The 20,691-nt window shown below is 53.7% G+C and overlaps 2 protein-coding genes across 4 annotated transcripts; both read right to left on the bottom strand.

Moving 5' to 3' along the window:
- Window positions 1–566: 566 nt before the first annotated feature.
- Window positions 567–9,749, bottom strand: LOC117654529 (coiled-coil domain-containing protein 170). Its single transcript, XM_034401223.1, has 15 exons — window positions 9,549–9,749; window positions 8,760–9,233; window positions 5,994–6,107; window positions 5,578–5,709; window positions 5,141–5,422; window positions 4,736–4,873; window positions 4,202–4,346; window positions 3,943–4,115; window positions 3,397–3,597; window positions 3,127–3,270; window positions 2,900–2,968; window positions 2,086–2,249; window positions 1,788–1,896; window positions 1,245–1,481; window positions 567–923 (listed from the first exon to the last, which is right to left on the bottom strand). Exons 1-15 carry the CDS (start codon window positions 9,747–9,749, stop codon window positions 567–569), a joined length of 2,940 nt encoding a protein of 979 aa, XP_034257114.1.
- A 1,320-nt stretch (window positions 9,750–11,069) lies between these two features.
- Window positions 11,070–15,507, bottom strand: LOC117653113 (N-acetylgalactosaminyltransferase 7). 3 transcript variants are annotated; one of them, XM_034398512.1, is made up of 11 exons: window positions 15,358–15,507; window positions 14,972–15,159; window positions 14,650–14,858; window positions 14,410–14,576; window positions 14,116–14,323; window positions 13,864–14,040; window positions 13,521–13,764; window positions 13,214–13,435; window positions 13,029–13,127; window positions 12,831–12,956; window positions 11,070–12,755 (listed from the first exon to the last, which is right to left on the bottom strand). In XM_034398512.1, the coding sequence occupies exons 2-11, from the start codon at window positions 15,125–15,127 to the stop codon at window positions 12,615–12,617; spliced, it is 1,749 nt and encodes a 582-aa protein (XP_034254403.1). In that variant the 5' UTR covers window positions 15,128–15,159; window positions 15,358–15,507; the 3' UTR covers window positions 11,070–12,614. The 3 variants fall into 3 exon arrangements, with proteins under 3 accessions (XP_034254403.1, XP_034254411.1, XP_034254420.1); XM_034398520.1 differs by having other exon boundaries at window positions 15,347–15,479; XM_034398529.1 differs by lacking the exon at window positions 15,358–15,507 and adding an exon at window positions 15,230–15,344.
- Between the last annotated feature and the right edge of the window lie 5,184 nt (window positions 15,508–20,691).

The following is a 20,691-nucleotide window of genomic DNA, read 5'->3' as shown; positions in this document are numbered from 1 at the left end:
ATCTTGAAATGTGTTGAATGGTTAGATGTGCTTTTCAAGTTTTTAGTCATGAGCTTCACTTTAGTGTTTTAGTGGTGTTTGACTGAGAATGGTGGTGGAATTGTAATTCAGTTGGGCCTTTTTGATAGAACTCTGCTCGTGCATTGTGTTTTAATGTATCATATAAGATCAGAATGTTTGTTTTCCCCATAAATCACAAAAATCCACTTTCTGGAAATATTTGACAGAATTGCATGTTTAGAATTTATGTCTTGATAAACGTTTTTGAATTGTATTTTCAGTTCTCTTCAAGGTTTTCTGTTTTTTATCTTTTGTTTACAAACGCCTAAAAGGTACTAAAGGTCCTTTTGCTATGTTAAAATTTTTCCCCTCTTAAAAATTGTTATATCCATTAGGAAATCTTTTAATATCCGGTTACAATTTTTCCTTCTTCTGTAATTTAACTTATGAATTGCACAATAAAAACATTCTACAATGCTTACAACTGTTTTCAATGTCTCGTATAGTATTTAAATGCCTCAGTTTTTCCCGGTGCAGAAGCTCTATCCTCGCGGTGGACCTTCCCTTCACGAGGCCAGGCGGTGCGGCCGCTTGTTGAAGATGCCGTTGATGTCGTCTATCTCGTCGAGCATGGAGTTGAGGTCCGCCTCGTCCGCGGCCACCGCCGCGGCGAGGGCGCATCGCGCGGACCTCGGCGGCGACAGGGGTCTGGGTGGCGGCGGCGTGCACGGCCCGTGTCCGTGCAGCGGCACGGGCAGCGGCACGGGCAGGGCCAGCGGATCGTGGTGGTCCCAGCGACGTGACACGAGCGTGAAGTCGCGGTGCGCCGCCACAAGCTTCTGCAGCCGCGCCAGGATCTCGTAGTCCGTGGCGGGCAGCTCGACGCCCAGCAGCTTGCTCACCGAGCCGCGGAAGCTCTCCAGCTGCAACCACAGAGTGGTGTCAGCGCCACGGAGAGGTTTTCGATGCACAGTGGGCCAGAAGACCGGTGGGAGGCGGCCAAAATCCCGAACGCGGTTTGAGTCGCTTAATGGGACTCAAACCGAACGTGTAACCCCACCAATGGATTGCTGTCCGAAAGAGGGATCCATAAATGGGGTCACACGTTCGGCTAGAGTCTCATTTAGCGACTGGAGGTCGAAACTCATCCAGAGTTTTGGCCGCCTCCAGCGGTCTTGTGGCCCTCTGTGCGATGCGGATCGCGACTCAAGTGTGACCGGAGAACGCAAGATGACGCGTCTGACCTGGGTCTCCTTGCGCGCCACTTCGGACAGCGCCGTCTTGGCCGCGGCCAGGTCCTCCCTCAGCAGCTGCGCCTGGTGGTCGCTCAGGGAGCGCTCCTGGTTGGCGGACTGCGCCGTGGCGCGGACCTGGTCCTTGAGGATGTTGACCTTGCGGTTGTACTGCGTGCGCACCACCTCGGCGTCCATCAGCCTCTTCTGGAGCTCCTCGATGCGCCGCGCCCTCTCCAGCGCCGTGATCTGCGGCCCAATGCACTCGGTTAGCATAGCAGTGTCGCCGACCCTTTGCAATAAGCACGCCGAGCATGTGCTGGTGAAACACCGACATGGCAGGGCGTGCCCGAAAGGCACACGATCATTTTGTGGTCCAGCCCTTAATCGCAATCGCCTGCGAGGTAGGCTGTACTGCAGCACTGCGGAGTCTCGCGGGACGGCCTACCCGGTGCTCGTCAGGCGCCTGACGGCACTTTCCCAGGGAAATGGGAAAAGCGCCGGCCAGAGTCGTCCCGTTCGCTGTCTACCTATTCCACCCATCTCCCCATCTACCTTGCAGTCGGCCGCGTCGGCCAGCTGGGCCTTGAGGTCCCTGTTGAGCGTGCGCGCCTCGGCCAGCTGCAGCTGCAGGCACTCCGTCTTCTTCTGGAGCTTCTTGGCCCTGCAGAGGAGAACGGTTTTTTTTTTTACCAAAAACAAAAGGTGATTTTTTTTACAGAAATAAGGTAGATTTTTTTCTGCACAATGAAAAAAGGTTGATCTTTTTTTAACGAAATAAGTGTTTTTTTTTCTGACAAAACAGGTGAATTTTACAAAAATTACAAACAAAATGCTGAGAAAGGCTGCTTGCCTGAGGCTGATTTCATCGCGCTCCGACTCGACGATGGCGCGCGCGCGGCAGCTGTCCACCTGCAGGGCCAGCTTGCGGCGCAGCAGGTCCAGGTGCAGGTCGCGGCGCTGCAGCTGTTCGCGGAGGGTGCGCACCCGGCGCTGCAGCTGGTACACTGCGGCCGTCTGGAAGCGCCAGTCGTGGGTTGGGTTAGGTTAGGTTAGGTTAGGTTAGACGATACTCCCGCGGAAACAAGTGTCATCTGAATATGGCATTTTCCATGAAAGACCGGGAGGAGGAGTATCGCCTGTTGGTCCTATGAACTAGCAACTACGCGTTGTAAGAGGGTAAACTTGGTTCGTCGAAGAAAGGACGCAGCATGAACCGGTTGGGGATGGTGCGTGGGGCTCGCCACTAACGCTAAGTGAGCGTGGTGAGCGATGGGTGAACTAAAGGCAGCTGTGACGTCAGCGCGTTAGCGTTAAAGAGGTTCCAGCGGAAAACGAGTCCAACGAACTCTCACTCTCATTTACACGAAATGCTTTCAAACTCGACAAAAACCGAGATTTGGGGGGAAATGATTAAAGGTGTCTCTCCTAGGGGCAGCGTTAGTTTCAAGTTTCAGATGGTTGGCACTTTATTTAGATCTGTGTCGAATGCGGTAGCGGCCTTGATGGGTGACTTGCGGGCTGTGACTGCTAAGCTATGGAAAAGAAGACGAAGAAAACATGCCCAGTGAGAACAGAAAAGTCGAAATGGCGTCAACATGACGTCATTTCGACCTGATGCTGACTACCCTAGTTCTGCCTAGCGCCGATTGGCGGGTCAGCCTTACTTCCTTGCCGGGCGAGTCCCGGGGCGAGCGCGGACGCCGCAGTCTGGGCAGAGTCCCACTCAACAGCAGCTGCGATCAACACACCACTTAGGGAGGAAGGAGGAACCGGGCAGCCGGAAACGGAAAGGGGGCAGGAGAAAGGGAACGAGGAAGGGAACGGGGGCACCGGGAGTGTCGCGGGACTTCCCTCTGGTACACCACAAAAAGGCACTGGCAGTGGCCCTCACCTTGTCCACCATCTTGTCGCTCTCCAGCCGGGCCAGCTGGTCGGCGCGCACCAGCAGCGCCTCGGTGTGCATGTCCACGCCGATGTCCTTGGAGACCTCCTCCATGTTCAGCGCCCTGCCCAGGCGGTCCAGGAACTCCATGAACTGCCGAAGCGACAAGCAATCCGCGCTTTATATCAATATCATCGTGAGCTCATGTTCATGTATTGAGAGTACGATCAATATTAATTGTCTAATATTAACATTTTCCCTATGTTCCCTATGTCCTACCGTGCACTTGTCCCTGCGCAGCGCGTCCCTGGCCACGTCGCAGGCCGTGAGGTCGCTCTCCGCCTTGTGCAGCCTGGACTCCAGGATGGCCTTGTCCTCCTCCAGGACGCGCGCGCGGCACGACGACGACTCGGCGATCTCGGACTGCCTGCCCAGCTGCTGCTGCAGCCCGCACGCCTTCTCGCGCAGCGTGTCCATTTGCTGAAAAGGTCGCTGGTTCGAGTCCTCGCGCACAGTGGATTTGCGAGGCCAAAATTCGAGACGCGTTTTGAGCTCCAGAGTCGCTACATGGGGCTCGAACCGAGCGTGCGACTGTGACCCCACCAATGGATTGCTCTCCGAGCGAGGAATCCATTGGCGGGGTCACACGTTCGGTTCGAGTCCCATTTAGCGACTCTGAAGCTCAAAACCTGTCCGGGATTTTGATCGCCTCCACCGGTCTTCTGGCCCACTGTGGTTCGTTGGTGTAGCGGCCCGTCCTAACGGGGCGTTTCGTGGCCCTGTCTCTCTCGCACGAGCGTGAGAGAGGCAGTTCGGCCGGCTCACCACGACGAGGTCCTTGTTGTCGGAGAGGATCTCCCGGATGCGCTCCTTGATGCAGCCCTCGGAGGACTCGACGAAGCGGCTGGGCGAGCTGACCATGATGGCGAGGGACTCCAGCAGGTGGCGGAGCTCGTTCTGCAGCCGCAGCCACTTCTCCTCGCGGATCTTCACCTCCTCTGCGAGCAACGCCGAAACGACAACAGTTGGAGGCAGTGCGAGAGAGACGGAAGCGAATGGGTCTGCAGGCGGAGGGTGGATTCACCTCGCAGGGAGCAGATGGCGGACTCCTGCTGCGCGCAGTTTGTAGTGCAGGCGCTGAGGGAGCGACTCGTCACGGACAGCTTCTCGCGGACTTCGCACAGCTCGCGCTCCGTGCACCGCTGGGCCAGCTCCACGCTCTCCTTGTCCTGCACAGCGAGCGCGGCGAGCGCGGCGAGCGCGGTGCGTTTAGGTCACCAGCCCCACGCGCGTTCATGTCCAAGTTTCTTGTCGCTCTGTCTCAATCGCACCCCTTCGCCTTCGCCTGGCCCCGTGGGTGCGAGTGAGACAGCGCACAGTGGGCCAGAAGACCGGTGGAGGCGGCCAAAACTCTTGACGCCTTTTGGGCAGCAGTGTCCCAAAACAGGACTCGAACGGAAAGTGTGAACCCACCGATGGATTTCTCTTGCGGAGAGCAATCCATTGGTGGGGTCACACGTTCGGTTCGAGTCCTGTTTAGGGACTCTGGAGCTCAAAACGCGTCTGGAGTTTGACCGCCTCCACCGGTCTTCTGGCCCACTGTGCAGCGTGTGCTTGCCTGCTTCAGCCGGTCCATCTCGCACATGTGCGCGGCCTGCTGCCGCTGCAGGGCCTCCCTGCAGTTCCGCAGCTCCTGCTCCGCGCTCTGCAGGGACTCGCACATGTTGCCGGCGCGCGCGCGGAGACGCCCCGCTTCCTGGAGGAACGACGCGCGATTCAAAAGGTGAAGCTCCAAACTTGAAACGTGTTCGCCGTCACGGCGCGCAGAGGGCCAGAAGACCGGCGGAGGCGGCCAAAACTCTGGACGCGTTTGGAGCTCAAGAGTCGCTGAATGGGACTCGAATGGGATCACACGTTCGGTTCGAATCCCATTTAGCGACTCTGGAGCTCGAAACGCGTTCAAAGTTTTGGCCGCCGCCACCGGTCTTCTGGCCCACTGTGATGTGGGCCTACGGCCGCCTACCTGCACCAGCTCGGCGGCGCGCACCAGCAGCACCTCGGGGCTGGAGTCGGCCAGCTCGGCGCCGAGCGCGGCGGCCAGCCTGCGCACCAGGTCGGACAGCGCGCCCCTGGCGGCGTCCTTCAGCCCCTCCTCCTCGTGGCACTCCAGCTCCAGGCGGCGCAGCTTGGCCTCCAGCTCGGACACGCGGTCCGCCGCCTGCCGGGACTCCCGCTGCAGCGTCTGCACCGCCAGCTCCGACCGCCCCAGCGAGCACGACGCCGCGCGCTCGCGCTCCTCCAGCTCCTGTCGGAAACCACAGGTCGCGGGTTCAAATCCGCCTATTCCTTTCGCAGTTTTTGAGTACATTTTGCCGTAGTTTAGTCCCTGGCGCGGTCGCTCGGTCCCTCTCGCACTCATGGGCCGTGCCGTAGGCGTGCGAGGGAGACAGAGCGACGCACCTGGACCCTCTTCCTGAGCGAGGCGATGACGGAGCTCTGCCTGGCGGCCTGCTCCCGCAGCTGGTCCGACTCCACCTGAAGCTCCAGGGCCCGCTGCTCGCGGCACCGCAGCTGCCCCTTCATGTCCTGCAGCTGTCGAACAAGAGCAACGGCGTGAACGCGACTGCCTGCCGCTGCACAGTGGGCCAGAAGACCGGTGAAGGTGGCCAAAATTCTAGACGAATTTTGAGCTCCAGAGTAGCTGGGACTCGAACCGAACGTGTGACCCATTAAGCGTCTCTGGAACGCAAAACGCGTCTGAGATTTTGACCGCCTCCACTAGCCTTCTGGCCCACAGACAGGGTGCCGTACAGCGCGGAAAAAATGTTAAAAAAAATGCGGACTTGGTCGGGATTTGAACCCGCGACCTTGCTTACCTCCGCGAGCAGCCGGTCGCGCTTGTACTGCAGCGCGGCCAGCTCGCTGCGCAGCGTGGTGGCCACGTCGTGCGCCATGGCGTCCTCGGCCAGCCGGTCCGCCGTCTGTAACGTCTGCAAATTTCATTTTCTTTTAGCTTTTGAACGAGTGATGCTGGAACGTCTAGAGCGGCAAGCGCGAGCCGAGGGCATGGTTAGGCTTATCGGGTCAGGATTGCGATTCGGGAAGGAAGCCCTGCAGTGGGGCGGCGCTGCGGCGCGCATCAGGGGGCGCGGAGAGAAAGGGGTTGCAGGGAGGGGCGGCCGTGGCGGTGGGGGGGGGGGGGCCTTCCGGGGGGAGGGCGCTAGCTGTGCCTCGGCGTGACATCGGGGCCAACCCAGTTCAGACGCAAACGCAGGCAGACGAGTGGCGGGGCGCGGCGGCACCCACATTGGGGTCAAGATCCCCGCGGTCGCGGACAGGTTAGGCCCTCCAGCCACGCCTCCCGCTGTTGCATGTCGCCACACACCGCAACACTGTACTGTACAGTGCACTGTACAACGCGCCCTGTCATGGGCCGCCTCGGCCGCCTCCCTAGCAAAGGATCGTTTCGTCGCCCTGTCTCTAGACTAGACAGAGATCTCCGAGACAGAGCTTCGGAACTATCCTTCGGAATCAGGCAGCTGCTTGCTGCGCAGACTGGGGTGTCTACTTCAGCACTTTCAACACGGCAAAGCACTACAAAGCTTTGCAGAGTGTACGCTTAGTCGAGTCACGCTCACATACACACCTGAGCGTGCGTGCGTGCTTACAGGCGTAAAAGTATGGCGTACAGTGCGTAAAAGTGTGTTCTCGGTACCCAGTGCACCCCCCTCCAATTCTACACCTGCTGCGAAGCCGAATAGCCGCGAATGGCGTGTGTGCTTGTACAAACCCACCCCCACCGCCATCGCGAACGAGTCCGATGGTATCGCGAGCAGCGCGTTATCGCGGGGAGCGGGTGGTTGGGGCGGCAACACCGTTAGCAGTGACCCAGCAGGCCGTCTCACAGTGGGCCGGTAGACGCGGCCAAAACTTTAGACGTGTTTTGAGCTCCAGCGTCGCTAAACAGGACTCGAACCGAACGTGTGACCCCACCAATGGATTGCTCGAACGAGGAATTCATTGGTGGGGTCACACGCTCGGTTCGAGTCCCATTAAGCGACTCAGGAGCTCAAAATTCGTCTAGAATTTCGGCCGTTTCCACCGGTCTTCTGGCCCACTGTGCGTCTGGCTGTCCCGTCTCATCTTCGATCACGACTCTGCTTCACGACATCCTGCTTTTGTTGCTTCACTGCATCAAGAACGGACACAAATCCAGGCCAACGCTCCACATAAATTTTCGCAACTTTGAAGCGCCGTTGATTGTACTCATTTTACAAAGTGTGAACGGTTCAATGTGATCCACGAATGACGTAATGGTAACCCCTTTCGCGCAGTGCGTGCCCGGGGCTGCGTGGTCGTCCCTCTCTCTCTCGCTCGCGGCGCCAAAGGCAGTTCGGGTGGCGGAATCCAGTCGAGTGGCACTAGTGCCTCACTTGAAAGTTTTGGCTCGAGCGAGAAGCGCGCGTCGGCTCAGAGCGCGACTGCATGGAAACATGCAGCGGCCCGCCCTGCCCGCCCTGCCCGCCCACCGCACTGTTAAGGCTGCCCCGCGCGCCTACTGGCCTACTTGGACTCCGCCACTCCGCCTCCAAGTAAAAACAACTCTCCAAAAAAAAGTTATTAAAAAAAATAAAAAAAATGAATAAGGGTGAGAGGAGATTGCAAGCCGGGTTTGACTCATCGAACCGTCTCCTCAAACTTGTCCCCACTAAATTTCAATGCAAATTTTTGCTTTTTGTAGAAAATTTGATTAAACTTTGGACGTATTGCCCAAAGCAAAAAATTCGAGCTGGTGATTATCGACTTTCGACGGACGATCGAGTTTTCGCGACGTGCTGCGGCTGCCTGACTGCCTCCTCCCCAGCCAGCGGGTCAAACTTTTGGACGTTGTGGTCCGGCGTGCGTCAGGAAGGCAGGCAGGCAGGCCCCTTCCCTCGTGAGATCAATATTCACTGCAAACCCAGCTAATCTCGTCCGTAGGGGTGCGAGAGAGACAGAGTCGGGCATTGGACTTCAGCAAACGGTGCTTTCGGAACGCCCCATGAGTGTAGGGAAGGCACTGATCGGAATCAGCTTGCCGTATTTTTTTCAACGGGTCAGTCAGGTTTGGTGTATGGGGAACACAGCCGGGGGCGCCCTGTCAAACCCAGCAGGGGAAAAGGGGGGGGGGGTTTCCACGACGCGTTGGATGAGCCCTGCGTCGACACGCACGGCAGCGATGTCGATTCCAGGAAGGGGCGGGGAGCCCTGCTCCTGCACTGCTAGCTCCACGCTTTACGCTGGCAGCCCTAGCAGCCCGCCAGCAGCGCGCTCAGCCCCTGCGAATCCCAGGGTAGGCCGACCCGCGGCACGGGGCCGCGCGGCGGGCTGGCCCGCCCTCCCGTTTGCAGGGGCTACAGGGCGACAGCAGTCTGATTCCGAGGGTCGTTATCGTCGCTGTGTCTCTCTCGCACTCACAGAACGTCCCGTGTAGGTGCGAGAGAGACAGAGCGGCGGGCTGAGCGCGAAGCCGCCAACCACTGTGTCCAAACAAGCGTGCCTGCGGTGGCGCGCCCCGCGGGGCGCAGCCCTCGTTTTCGAAACGAGTACACGCGAAGGATAGCCGCTCTATTTCTGCCAGTGTACCCAGCAAGCACACTCACCAGTACATGGGCTAGCTCATCCGGCCCCGGTGTAGCAGACCCCTGGCGCCCGCGCTCACTGCACGTGTCCTTCAAGACGTCCTTCAGGTCCTTGAGCCCCTCGAGGCCGTCGCCGTCCTTAAAGTCGTCGTAGTCCTTGAGGCCGCCGTAGTCCTTGAGGCCGTCGTAGTCCTTGAGGCCGTCGTAGTCCTTGAGGCCTTTGAGGTCCTCCTCCTCTTCGTCGTCCTGGCTGTGGACGGGCTGCTTCACCAGCACGTCGAAGATGGCCCAGTCCTCGGGGTCGTTCCCCACCGCGGGGACGCCCTCCTTGGCGTGCTCGCCGACGCCCCACTCGCCGATCCGCACCTCGCCAGGGGGGGCCTTGGCGTCCTTCGCGTCGGCGGAGGGCCCCGCGCCGCCAGGGCCGCCCTGCGCGCCCTGTGCGCCCTGCGCGGGGTGCGATGCCCTGCTCGCCGCACGCTCTAGCGAGCGCTCCTGCGAGCAAACAAGCGGTGCACTGCAAACAAAACGCACGCCCCGACACACAACACGGAGGCGCGGCGCAGCGCGTCACAGTGGGCCAAGACCGGTGGAGGCAGGCGGACAAAACTCTGGACGCGTTTTGAGCTCCAAAGTGGGTAAACAGGATTCGAACCGAGCAAGTGACATCATCAATGGATTTCTCCTTCGGAGAGCAATCCATTGGTGGGGTCACACGTTCGGTTCGAGTTCCGTTTAGCGACTCTGGAGCTCAAAACGCGTGCCGAATTTTGGCCGCCTCACCAGCCTTCAGGCTCACAGTGCGCGTACCAGTTCACGGCCCTCGTCGTCCTCGTCGTCGGCGGCTCCGGAGCTGATCGGGGACGGCGACTGCCCCGGCCTGGGCGTCAAGAACAGCAGGTCCTCGGGGATGCCGTCGAGGGGCGCGCTCACGCTGGCGCCGTGCCGCAGCCGCGCGCGCCGATCACTGCCGGGGGCTGGAAGCCCCGACGACGCCCCGTCTGGCTCCATGCCGCCGGCCGCGGGACATCTTAGGCGGCTACCTGGTCGACCTGGTCACCGGGGACGCACGCCGGGCACGCCGTCACGCACCGCCCGGGAGGCGCATCGGGCGCGCACCTCGACCCCGCAGCAGGCCCACAAGGGCCCATCGGCGGACGACCCCGTTCCGTTGGCACGGTTACCGCCACTACCGCCAGAGCATGCGCGTCGGTGCGCGGCCCAAGCCTCTGGCCCAAGCCTCTGGCCCAAGCCTCTGGCCCAAGCCCGGAGCGGCACTCCCTCCTAGTCCACGCGGACTTGTCGGCACAACAGCGGCAGCCCCACAGCCAGTGGCACGCCAGTGGCGTGGCGCAGGCCGCCCACGCCCAGGCAGTGCAACGGCCCGGCTGCAAGGCTCCACGTGCTGTGCAGCCACGCCGCCCCTGTCGGCCTGTCTCTCTCGCACCCTTGACGGCCGCCCCGCGTGTGCGAGAGGGACAGCGCGAATCGGCCTGCTGTTGGGCCTCCCCTTCCAGTCTTCCAGGGCCGAGCCATGAGGCCGAGCCAGGCGCTGAGCCTCAGGGTCCGGAGGGTGGAGGGGAGGGCGAGGGATCAATATGGAACCCCGTGGGTGTGCCGAGTGCCGGGTAGGCCCGCCTAGAGAGCCTCGGGGAGGGCAGTCGGCAGTCACAGGCCGCCAGGTCGCTACCGACACCCCAAGGGTGCCGACGGGTGTCGAAGGCTCAGCAGAACCCCACGCGCCACACCTAGCAGGGCGCACCCGCTTTTGCCGCTACCAACAGCAACAGGTCAAGGAGCAGCAAAGAAATCACCCCAGCATTAAATTTTTTCATTTATCTTTTTTTAATGTCCACATTTAGCAACAACAGTACAACAAAAAGAAAGCAGACCTCAAAAAACTAGCACAGCTATCACGTTTGAAAAAAAAAATCGTGCGCAAGGTCTTTGTATAAAAGAAGTCTTTAAAAAACGTTAACACAACAACACAGGGAAAATTTTATGAGTTCACTGATATCATGTGAATTCGCAATTTAAAATCATTTGAAAATTTGATTTTTAAATTATTCACAATATTTGTGTAAAATCTGATATGACACACCCCACTACAAAAATACATCCACATAAGCACCCTTAACAACAGATGATACAATAACAGAGAGTCCATTCACTAAATTTCACATTTATGATGACAATATAAGATGACAATGACAATACTTATGGTAGATAAGTTTGAACATCATACTCACAAGAGAAGTCTGGAAACAAATGGTCTACAAGTACACAAGCCCCATTCCTCAAAATTGATTTTCGATTCTACATTTGCTATGCTATGAACTTCATGAATGGATTCCACAACCCAGGACCAAATACGACCGATACAGTTACTGGTGCAAATAATAAACACAAATTGATACAGTTCTCAACAATTGTTGGCAAGTTGATGACAGCTAAGTATCTGCATTTCAAAGTACAATTAACATACACACACCCAATTATCTGGTTTGCAGAAAATACAAATTTCACTAGAAGAAATGGTAGCACTGTCCCTTTCCTATGGCATGATATTTATTGCTCAAATCGAAAAGTTGGATTGTTTTCTTTTAAAACTTAAGTATGAGGTTAAAATTGTCAACAATTATATTTCACATTAGTGAAAATATTAATAAAAATGAAAGCAAAGGAGTAGCATTGCCATAACTAAAGTAGGGAAATGTTAACAGTTAGCGCCATATAACAAGTTCTCTAGATGACGCTGCCTGGAATTATCACAGACAAAGAAGGAAAGAAAACACATAAGCACTCCTTGACACGCTTTCCTGTTAAGAAACTACCTTTGATATACTTTCACACAAGAAAAATGCCACCCACACATGCGCACACAAATGCACACACACCATATATTATGCTGTCAACATCAAAAATAAAAATAATTTTGATAAGTTTCCCATGAGGTATGATAAATAAGAAACAATTGACCTCCACAAGGAAATCCATTCAAACATTTTCTCATTGGCACCTGATCTCATAATTAATGTTTACTGTACATACACACACCATACTTCATTCTGTATTTCACCTTCACATAAAGCAAATCTTTTTCCACTAGATAGCATGAGCACAATATTGCAAAACAAGGAAGGAAGCATTTGACCCTCATGATTTTTGTTATCACAACATCCAGCAAAGTTAGGATGTCTGTTGGTAGAATTTACTCTTTACCCCAGCAAGGGTGTTTGACACATGGAAAACATGCAAGCAAATTATCAAACAAGGTCAAAACTCAATTTTCATTTGATGATAACCATTACAGGCGGAGAATACATACTCACTTCAAATCAAAATTACGTATTGTAATTTAGTTCTGGCAGAAGAATTCAAAAATTTATCATCTACTCACAAATGTCAAACAAAAACATTTCTGTGTTCATAATTGTGCCAAATCACCTTATAATTAAATATAATATCTTACTCAAATCTTGTAACTATAAATTAAGTGTATCTTATAAACTTTGATTTTATCTTCCACAAGGAAGGAATGAACTGACAAATGGCTTAGGTTAAAACATGATGCACAGAAGTTGCAGTTGGGTTCTTTTTCATTTTTCTGCACAAGGTTAAATGTCTAGGCATCAGACCAAATTTACTAGAGCACTGTGCCCAATATGTACTGCTTATGTACTTATCAGTCTAATAAATCTCAGTCACATAAATAATTTTGTAATATACAAACAATGATAAATTTCAGAACAAAGAATAGTGGATAGAAATAAATGCTTTTACACCACATTCTAAGAATTCTGCTGTTATTCAATGGAATGAATTGGTCTTCAGAAAACTAATTATGTTTCTGACATTTGAAAGGTGTTCACCCTGTTACCAATTAGGATGAATTTCTTTGAAGTTCCAATGATGATAATTATCATTTGGATCACAGGGAGCTAATATTAGTTGCAAAGTCTGAGGATGGACAGCCATGCACTTTTTGTGTGTGGAATGAAGGAGTAAGCGAGTTGTCTGTAAAAGATAAGACTGTTTAGTACAACATGATAAGAGGCCACTGACTGAAAAACCAAACAGAATGACACCAACCTCATCATACTGCCATGGTCCATCAACTGTTCCCAATCGGCAGAATATTAGTTTCACACCAGACGAATCAGCGTCAATGCACCTCTCTCCAACCCCAAGTTGGCCTTTAGCATTAAGTCTTATCAACTGAAATAAAACTAATTAGAATCCCCAAGAAACAAAATTTTAGTTTCAAGATATACTGAACATTGTATTTACCTGATTATTTCCACCTCCATGACAATGAGACGTTCCCATCATACTCGGAGGACCATGACCCATTGTGTCCAAGCAATTTGAGGTGGCTCGGTTCCGCAACTAAAAAAGGGAGTTGAAAATAATGCATTGAGTTCACATATGATAATAATAGCTACTTGAAGGCACCACAGTAGTCCCTTACATACCTCTCCCCAATAAAGGTTTGGAGGAAGTTCTGGATATTTATCAAGAACATCATATGCAACATTTTCCATGAACCAGGAGAAGTCTTTGCACTTGAGATCTTTCTTGAGCTTCAACTGTTCTGAGATATCACCCATATCAAGATAGCGAGCCAATGGTTCTCGAGTATAGAAGTACTCTTTGTACTTGTCATCAAACCAAGTTTCAATGACACGTTTGTAGTTCTGTTACACAAAAACATTTACATTAATTTTTTGAATGTTGCCCTTATTTTTTATACAAATTTCACAAACAATATATATAACTTACAATTGTAATAAGCGGACCCTTCTTTCTTTCAGCAAGTTTTCCAAAGTTATAAGGCATGAAACCTCTGTACACATGGCCTACTCTTGAGCAAGGTACCCATTCAATGCTACCTCCACACTGCCAGATTTTAAAGGAGAGTTCAAAGTTTTCTCCTCCCCACACCAAAAGGCCAGAATCGTAAGCACCAATCGATAAGAAAAATTTACGGTCAATAGCAAACAAGCCACCAGCATGTGTTGGAGACCTATGAAATAGAAAAATGAGTTAAATAATGCTCCTAAGAGGCTAAAATCTGATTTCTTTTCTTATAGCAAAAGTCAAAAGGAATAAATTAAGTGCTCACTTGTAGGGTTCACTGTTAAACTTCCTGGTACGAGCCTCTTTTGAGGGAACTTCATTCTCCTTGTACAGCATACCCCACTCAAAAATACCTCGATAATGATGACCATCTTGATAAACTGGGCGATACTCAAATGTCTTGTGATCAATACCGTCAATGATGGGTACCGTCATTACAGTCCTAGTAAAATTAGGAGAGAAATTCAGAAAAGATGCAGGTGGTTACATGTACTAAATTCATTTATAGAAACCTTACCTGTCACGATAGATTGGACCGAGCAGAGGGACCAACCAGTTGGTATTCACTTCACAATGGGCATCCAGGAAGACTATAACTTCACCATGAGCTTCTAGAGCACCACGAGATCTGGTTCGAATCAGTCCCTCACGTTGGGTATTGCGAATAAGACGTACTTTTCCATTGAATTTTGTGATGTAATCATCCAACTTCCCTTTCAAGTCCTCTGAAATTATCAAAATAAAATGAGTTTATGTATAATAAAGTGTGGTATAGAAATGAAACAATATTTTACAAAATGGAGGTACTTGCCTTTGTCACTAAAATCATCAACTAGCAAAATCTCTTTTAAGAACTGGGGTGGAGATCGGTTGATGATGGAATGTACAGTTCTCATCAGAACAGAAAACCCTTCATTATGGAAGACGACTATGACACTGGCTTGAGGTAGGTCCTCTGGATAATCCCAATGTTTACATCTGAGAAAGGAAAGAGAATGTTAGAATTTACACTAGATGCACGATCCATACATCCAACACAAATTGAACATACTCAGGTAATCTGGTATCAGGAATAGCCCTGTCCAGGGAAATTTCATTGGAAAGAGCAATATTCATGCCATATTCTGATAAAGATTGGGCTGCGTCATTTTCCTGATCGTCACGAAGCTTGTGAGGAACTCCATGCTCTCCTGGCCCTACCCTCTTCAAGACATTTTTAGGTTCAAAATTACCCAGACCATCAGTGTGTTTTGTAATTTGCTGTCAAAAATAAAAAGAATGAAATTAAGAAATAAAAGACATGACAGTTTGCTAAGTGAAAACCAAGGATCAAGTCCAATAATTCAGAAATTAAAGAGAAAGCAGTGACTTACCGTCCGTTTGGGTTTTTCAAGCCCAAGGGCCTGACTCACATCGTTCTTTTTACTGTCTTTGGAGTAAGTTGACAGGAGGTAGATGAGGGGCAGCAGACAGGCAGCCCCCAACACCACTTTTACCACCCGATTTTTCCTAAGCTGAATGATTCTCATGATGAAATGGAGCCGCAGATCATGTCACGAACCTGTTAGAAGGAAGTGAAACGTAAAACCTTAGTACAGCAGATAACTAAAGAGACCGGAGGCTCCACCAACCTGTAAAGGTAGGGGGAAATCGTCAAGTAACTTAAAAACAACCGAAGTTTTCAACAAAATTGGGACACTTGTACACAAAGAGGTAAATTGGAAGCAAGTCAGAGCAAAACTGCGTACATTCAACTCACACTTCATGTATATTGGCCGTGACAATGTCCCTTTTTAAAAGATTTTAACCTGTCGACGTGTCTGCATTTGCAAAATCAACAAATCTTGTCAAAGGACTGGTTCAGTTAGCCACGTCATCAAGTGAGCAGACGACTACAGTTTGACCGCACCCGACCGCACGGTGCTGGCCAATGGCGAGCGAGATCTGCGCCCCCACTCCCCTGGACTCGAGCCGTGTTCAGTTAGTCGGAGGCTGGGGGCGGCGTGATGCAGATTGCACAGGGAAGTGCAAAGTTACGGCCAGATTTGCTGGAAAGGCAAATCTTTGGAGCACGAGAAAAAAGGCAACCTAAACACCAGCATTGACGCCAAAATAACCGAATATGTTGAGAACGAACGACGATGTGAAGACACGGGAAAAGGGCCGTTTTGGTGACAGCGATGAACGGGTAATTAAAACGAAGACCAACCAATACGCGCGTTTATCTGTTTTACGTAGACAGTAAATGAAGGGAAAGGCCTATGCTGGCACGTGTCTTTTCCCTCTCTGTCCGTCGGTGTCCATGTGTCGCTACCCCGCGCCCCGAGGGAATGTCTCGTTCTGCGTCCCTCCGATAGATGGCGTGGAACACTGCGCTCGTGCGACGCGCGGTGCGGAGTCGTTCGCGGGGCTTCCGAATGAAACAAATTCCCGCCGTATTTGACTCAGCTGCAAGTTTAGCAAAATCGGAAAGCGGCCGTGACCCCGCTGATGCTGAAACTGCAGGGCTTGCACTGGGTGGAAGATAACCAGTGTGGGAGCCGGCGAGCCGCAGAGTCGTCTTCTCGTCGTCTTTGGTCTTTGGCTCCGGCAGCTCCGGCTGTCCCGGTGCGCGGAGGGATACACGCTGCGTTGCGGCCAGACAGCCAGCCGGTGTTTCTGGCTGCGTCCGAAGGCGTCGGCCTGTCTTCCTCATCGCCGGCGGCGCGGTCCTGGAAAGGACGTGTCGCTTCGAACGCGGCCCAGGCAGTCGACCGGGCGCCACCCTTACCCCGTTTTACCCCCGCCTCGCCCCGCGCCGCCCCCCGCCGCCTCCGCCCAGACACGCTTCACCCCCGCCCCTCCCCGCCCCGCCCCCTCGCCGCGCCGACTTCAGTTGGGCTCGACGCGAGCTGCCGGACGCACGCTCCGTGTCGGCCGCCGCGGCGCGCTATGCTTCGTCGCTGCGTTTGTTGTGCTGGACGTTGTGACTGGTGATTTGTTTACATCCCGATCGGACCCCTGCCTCGGCTCGACTCCCTGTGCGAAAATGTGAAGGACCGCGAGGGTGAATTGCAGTGAAATGCGTGTGCAGTGCGATATGTTTGGGATTACCCAGCGGCGAGGATGCTGCGCTCCGCTCGCCCGGAGTCGCAGTCGGAGTCTGGCATTCCTGTTGGTGTCGGTGTTCGCCTTCGCCGCGCCGAGTGTGGCTGCTGTTCAAGGTGAGGAGACTCTTCGAACGAGTGTGTCGGAGACGCGTCCTCTGTTGATCTAGAGCCGCTGGCATCTTGACGACCGGCAAGTCTCGCTAAACAACGCCGGACTGCCTTGCCGGTTTTTGTTTTGATTCCGTCGCGGACGTCAGTTTTGGGGTTATGTTTATTGTGGTTGAGGTGAATTGAACGGATGTTTCTCGGTGTTTTGGGCATTTCTGGACTAAAGTATTCATTTTTCCGTCCCTCTAACCACCAGAAGATTTAAATGTTTTAAATTATTTTTTTTGAAAGTTTTACATAATCCTTAGCATGTGTTAACTTATTTAAATGACAGTGTCCGTGTGTTCTGTCATTGTCAGTTTTGTTGTTAGTTTTTCTTTCCGTACTGTGGACGGACAGCTTTCCATGATATTAATGTCACTTAAGCTCGTTATAATCTTACTTTACAATAAATTAATTTTGTCAATTGAAACAGTTTTTTTTTTTTAAATTGCTGCTTTTAGTAAAGATGTTTTAGTGCACCTTCCGTTCTTTTAATTTATACTATTCTGCTAAAAGATTATATCGTACGATATTTTATTCCATATTCTTTTGAGAAACACACTTCTTTCCGTATCACCGCAGCTTACAAATGTGTGGTGAATTTATTCAGTCAGTAACAGACCCAGAAATTTTAAAATTGAAAATTGAAATGGCTTTTTTTATGTTTTATTTCTGATGCCTGCCTTGCGATTTTAGAAGCTGACTGGTGTCTTTTTCAAATTTCACCATTGATGAAAATGTACAGTCATTGAATCATTCTCTCCATGTCAAGGAGTGATTCAAACAATCCGTGTCTGCAGGTTATAATTTTTGCAGGACATGCCATGACATCTTAGCTTGTACATGTCTGTAGGAATGGACTTCAGACTTGTGCGCTTGCTGCCGCTTCTTGCCTGGGCCTAGTGCAGCCTGTGCAGCCCCAGTGGCTCCTTAGCGGAGCTTAGCAGACCCGCGGACGCTGTGCGCTGCGCCTGTCCCTCGGCCCGGCTCGGCCCGGCTCTCCGCCCGCACCGGACGTTCAAATTTGTCTCTATTTATTAATGCATGGCGGTCGGCGCTATTTGGACGATGGCCAAAGTTTGGCGGTGGAGCCGGGCGGGAACCGGGGGTGTTTGGTTGGAGGAGGGCGGGATGGGCTGGGCTGGGGAGGTTGAGGCGGGGGCGGAGGTGCCAGAGGATGTCGTCTACCGCGGCAGCCGGCTGACTCCGAGCACGGCCATCATCGCTCCGTCTCTCTCGCACTCACGGGAACTCCGCATGAGTGCGAGAGAGGCAGAGCGTGGAGTGAGTCCGCAGGCCCGGCCGCCGGTAAAGGGACTTGATTCAAGGACCCCCGCGGAGTCCTGCAGGCTGATTGCGAACGGCGCCGCTCCGTCTCAGTCGCACTCACGGGGCGCCCCGTGGGGGTGCGAGAGAGGCGGCGACAGAACCGCTTGGCTGCCTCTGCGCCTCGCTGGCCGGCCGGGCGTTTGAACTTTGCTCCTCGCGATGAACTAGTTGCAGTGCGGCCTGGCGGGCTGGCGGGCTGGCGCTGCACACCAGTCGACCTTTTGGGCCGCCGGGACTCGAAGGACTCGGAGGGCCGCTTTCTTTCCGGTTCAGGGATTTATCAGTGGAGTGGTGAAATGGGAAACCCGCGGACGGCGGGGATCGATCCATCGGAACCGGGTCCTCGGCCCGTTTCACAGGACATTTGCCTGCTTCTTCCCGGCCATTTCCGCCCCTCGAGTTGGCATGAGGTGCGCCACCGCGCCCCGCCCCGCCCCGCCCCGCCCAGACACGCGGATCAATATTTCAGTGCGAATATTGTTCGCTTTGACGTTTGAATTTATGCCGCGGCAAGGAGCGAGGATGCGCGAGGCTAGGGTGGGGTTCCCGCTCCCCTGCGTCCCGTGCGTCCCCGGCGTCCCCGAGGTAGACCTGGAGGTCCCCGAGGACCGCCGGGCTGGCACCGCCGGCACCGGGACAATCGCCCCGTATCTCCCCTCAGCCCGGCCGTGCGTGCACTCCGCGCCCTGTGCTGCATTCTTTGCTCCAGCGACGTGTTTGGCAGTGTAGCCGCGATGCCGCGACTGCACGCCCGACCAGGCCGGACCGGGCCGGACCGGGCTGCCCCCCGCGGCCCAATCCTCCAACAGTGTAGCGATGCACGGAGTCGGTAAATCACGCCATTGTCATGCACGCTCTGTCTCTCTCGCACCCCTTGGGCCCTTCGGGACGCCCTTCGGGACGCCCTCGGGACGCCCCTCGAGTGCGAGAGAGACGGAGCGACCGGCTCGTCACGTCGGCGTGCGCCGTGACGCCGCCTTGTGACTCTGACTTTACTTATTGGTTGCGCGTCTATCGACTGCTCGTCGTCGGACTCCCCCTCGACGTCGTCTCCGCGTCGCAGCGTCGCACGTGCGGCTTGCGGACGACGTCCCGCGGACGGACGCGGACAAACACAGGCACTCGCACACACGCACGCACACGTCACGGGACGGTCCCCTATTATTTGTTTTTGAAGGGTGAAGTTTCTCCAGTTGGGGTGGAGGATCGACATAATAGGCTTCCCTGGGCAAAACAAAGTTAAATTTGTTTGATTTTCTCTCTTTTTCTTCTCCCCAGAGGGCTCTCTTTCCTTTTCTTTTAGCTTTAGCCCTTTTGTGCTGTACAGTGTCGCGCCTCGTGAATTAATTAATCAGCTGTTATGATCGCTGGAGTCTGGCTGGAGCGGCCCTGGAGCGGCCCTGGAGTCGACAAGGGCTCAAAGGGGACGTCACGGCTTCCGTCCCTTTCACTCTGTGGCTCGGCCCCGCCACTGCCAAGAGGGAGGGGGATGACGTGCTTAATTCTTCAAATTAAAAGCGGGCGGAAAAATCAAGCTACTCGGAAAAGGGAAGAAATATGACTTTCCGCGCTGTGTTTTTTCTTCCCTCGCGCGCGTCTTACGTACATTGGCCCACGCGGACGATGAGGTGCTGTACCCTACACCCGAAAAACGTCGGTGGCGTGTCGGATGCCCTCCCCCGCCCCGTCAAAGTTTTCCCCGTGCCGCTGGAAGGGATGGACGCGAGGGCAGCAGATTGCTGACCCGGGGCGGTTTGGGTCTTTCGGTACAGCAGTACGGGCAGCAGTGGAGCTGGGGAGGCGGCGGTGTATCCCACCGCTAAAGAGGGTGGCCAACTACACGAAAAAAAAAACTTAAAACACATAAATAAAGAAATAAATACACGTTAAGACGGGACAAAATTTACAGCCGTGGACGATAGGACTACTAGTGGTGTAAAGTTTGCTGGGGAATATGTAAATTTATTTGCGGTTTCCGGAAACGGACAGAGTCTTTGGCGTAACGCGTTTTGCCGCGTCTTTATGCACATTTATCATCGGCAAGATGGAAACGAGGCGGCCATGATTCGCTGGAGGCCCGATATTCCGGGCAGGGTGCCTCCGTCTCTCTCGCACGCCCGAGGGGGCCCGACCGGGTGCGAGAGAGACGGCGCCACGGGGTGGGCTGCACAGTGGGCCGGCAGACCGGTGGCGGCGCCAAAAACTGAAGACGCGTTTTGAGCTCCAGAGTCGCTAGACAGGACTAAAACCGAACGTGTGATCCCACCCATAAATTCCTCGTTCGAAGAGCAATCCATTGGTGGGGTCACACGTCCGCTTCGAGTCCCATTTAGCGACTCTGGAGCTCAAAACACGTCTAGAATTTTTGCCCCCTCCACCGGTCTTCTGGCCCACTGTGGGCTGGCTGCGTGATATTGATGCTGGCGAGCTAGCGTGTTTACATGGCCGCGGGCCCGGCGGGCCTTCGTAAATTAGCCGGGGCGAATTTGGGCTTTTTCTGGCCAGCCCGCCCCTTCTCCCATTCG

Source organism: Thrips palmi, unplaced genomic scaffold, assembly GCF_012932325.1.
Source record: "Thrips palmi isolate BJ-2018 unplaced genomic scaffold, TpBJ-2018v1 HiC_scaffold_10, whole genome shotgun sequence".
Taxonomy (NCBI): domain Eukaryota; kingdom Metazoa; phylum Arthropoda; class Insecta; order Thysanoptera; family Thripidae; genus Thrips; species Thrips palmi.
This window is presented reverse-complemented; position numbering and strand designations above follow the sequence as displayed.

Coding starts and splice junctions, on each gene's coding strand:
- LOC117654529 (XM_034401223.1), bottom strand. CDS start 9,749: ATGGAGCCAGACGGGGCGTCGTCGGGGCTTCCAGCCCCCGGCAGTGAT. Junction 9,234..9,548: donor ACGACGAGGGCCGTGAACTG/GTACGCGCACTG, acceptor GTTTGCTCGCAG/GAGCGCTCGCTAGAGCGTGC. Junction 2,969..3,126: donor GCGACAAGATGGTGGACAAG/GTGAGGGCCACT, acceptor TGTTGATCGCAG/CTGCTGTTGAGTGGGACTCT.
- LOC117653113 (XM_034398512.1), bottom strand. CDS start 15,127: ATGAGAATCATTCAGCTTAGGAAAAATCGGGTGGTAAAAGTGGTGTTG. Junction 13,436..13,520: donor AGGGTCCGCTTATTACAATT/GTAAGTTATATA, acceptor TTTGTGTAACAG/AACTACAAACGTGTCATTGA. Junction 12,756..12,830: donor GACCATGGCAGTATGATGAG/GTTGGTGTCATT, acceptor TATCTTTTACAG/ACAACTCGCTTACTCCTTCA.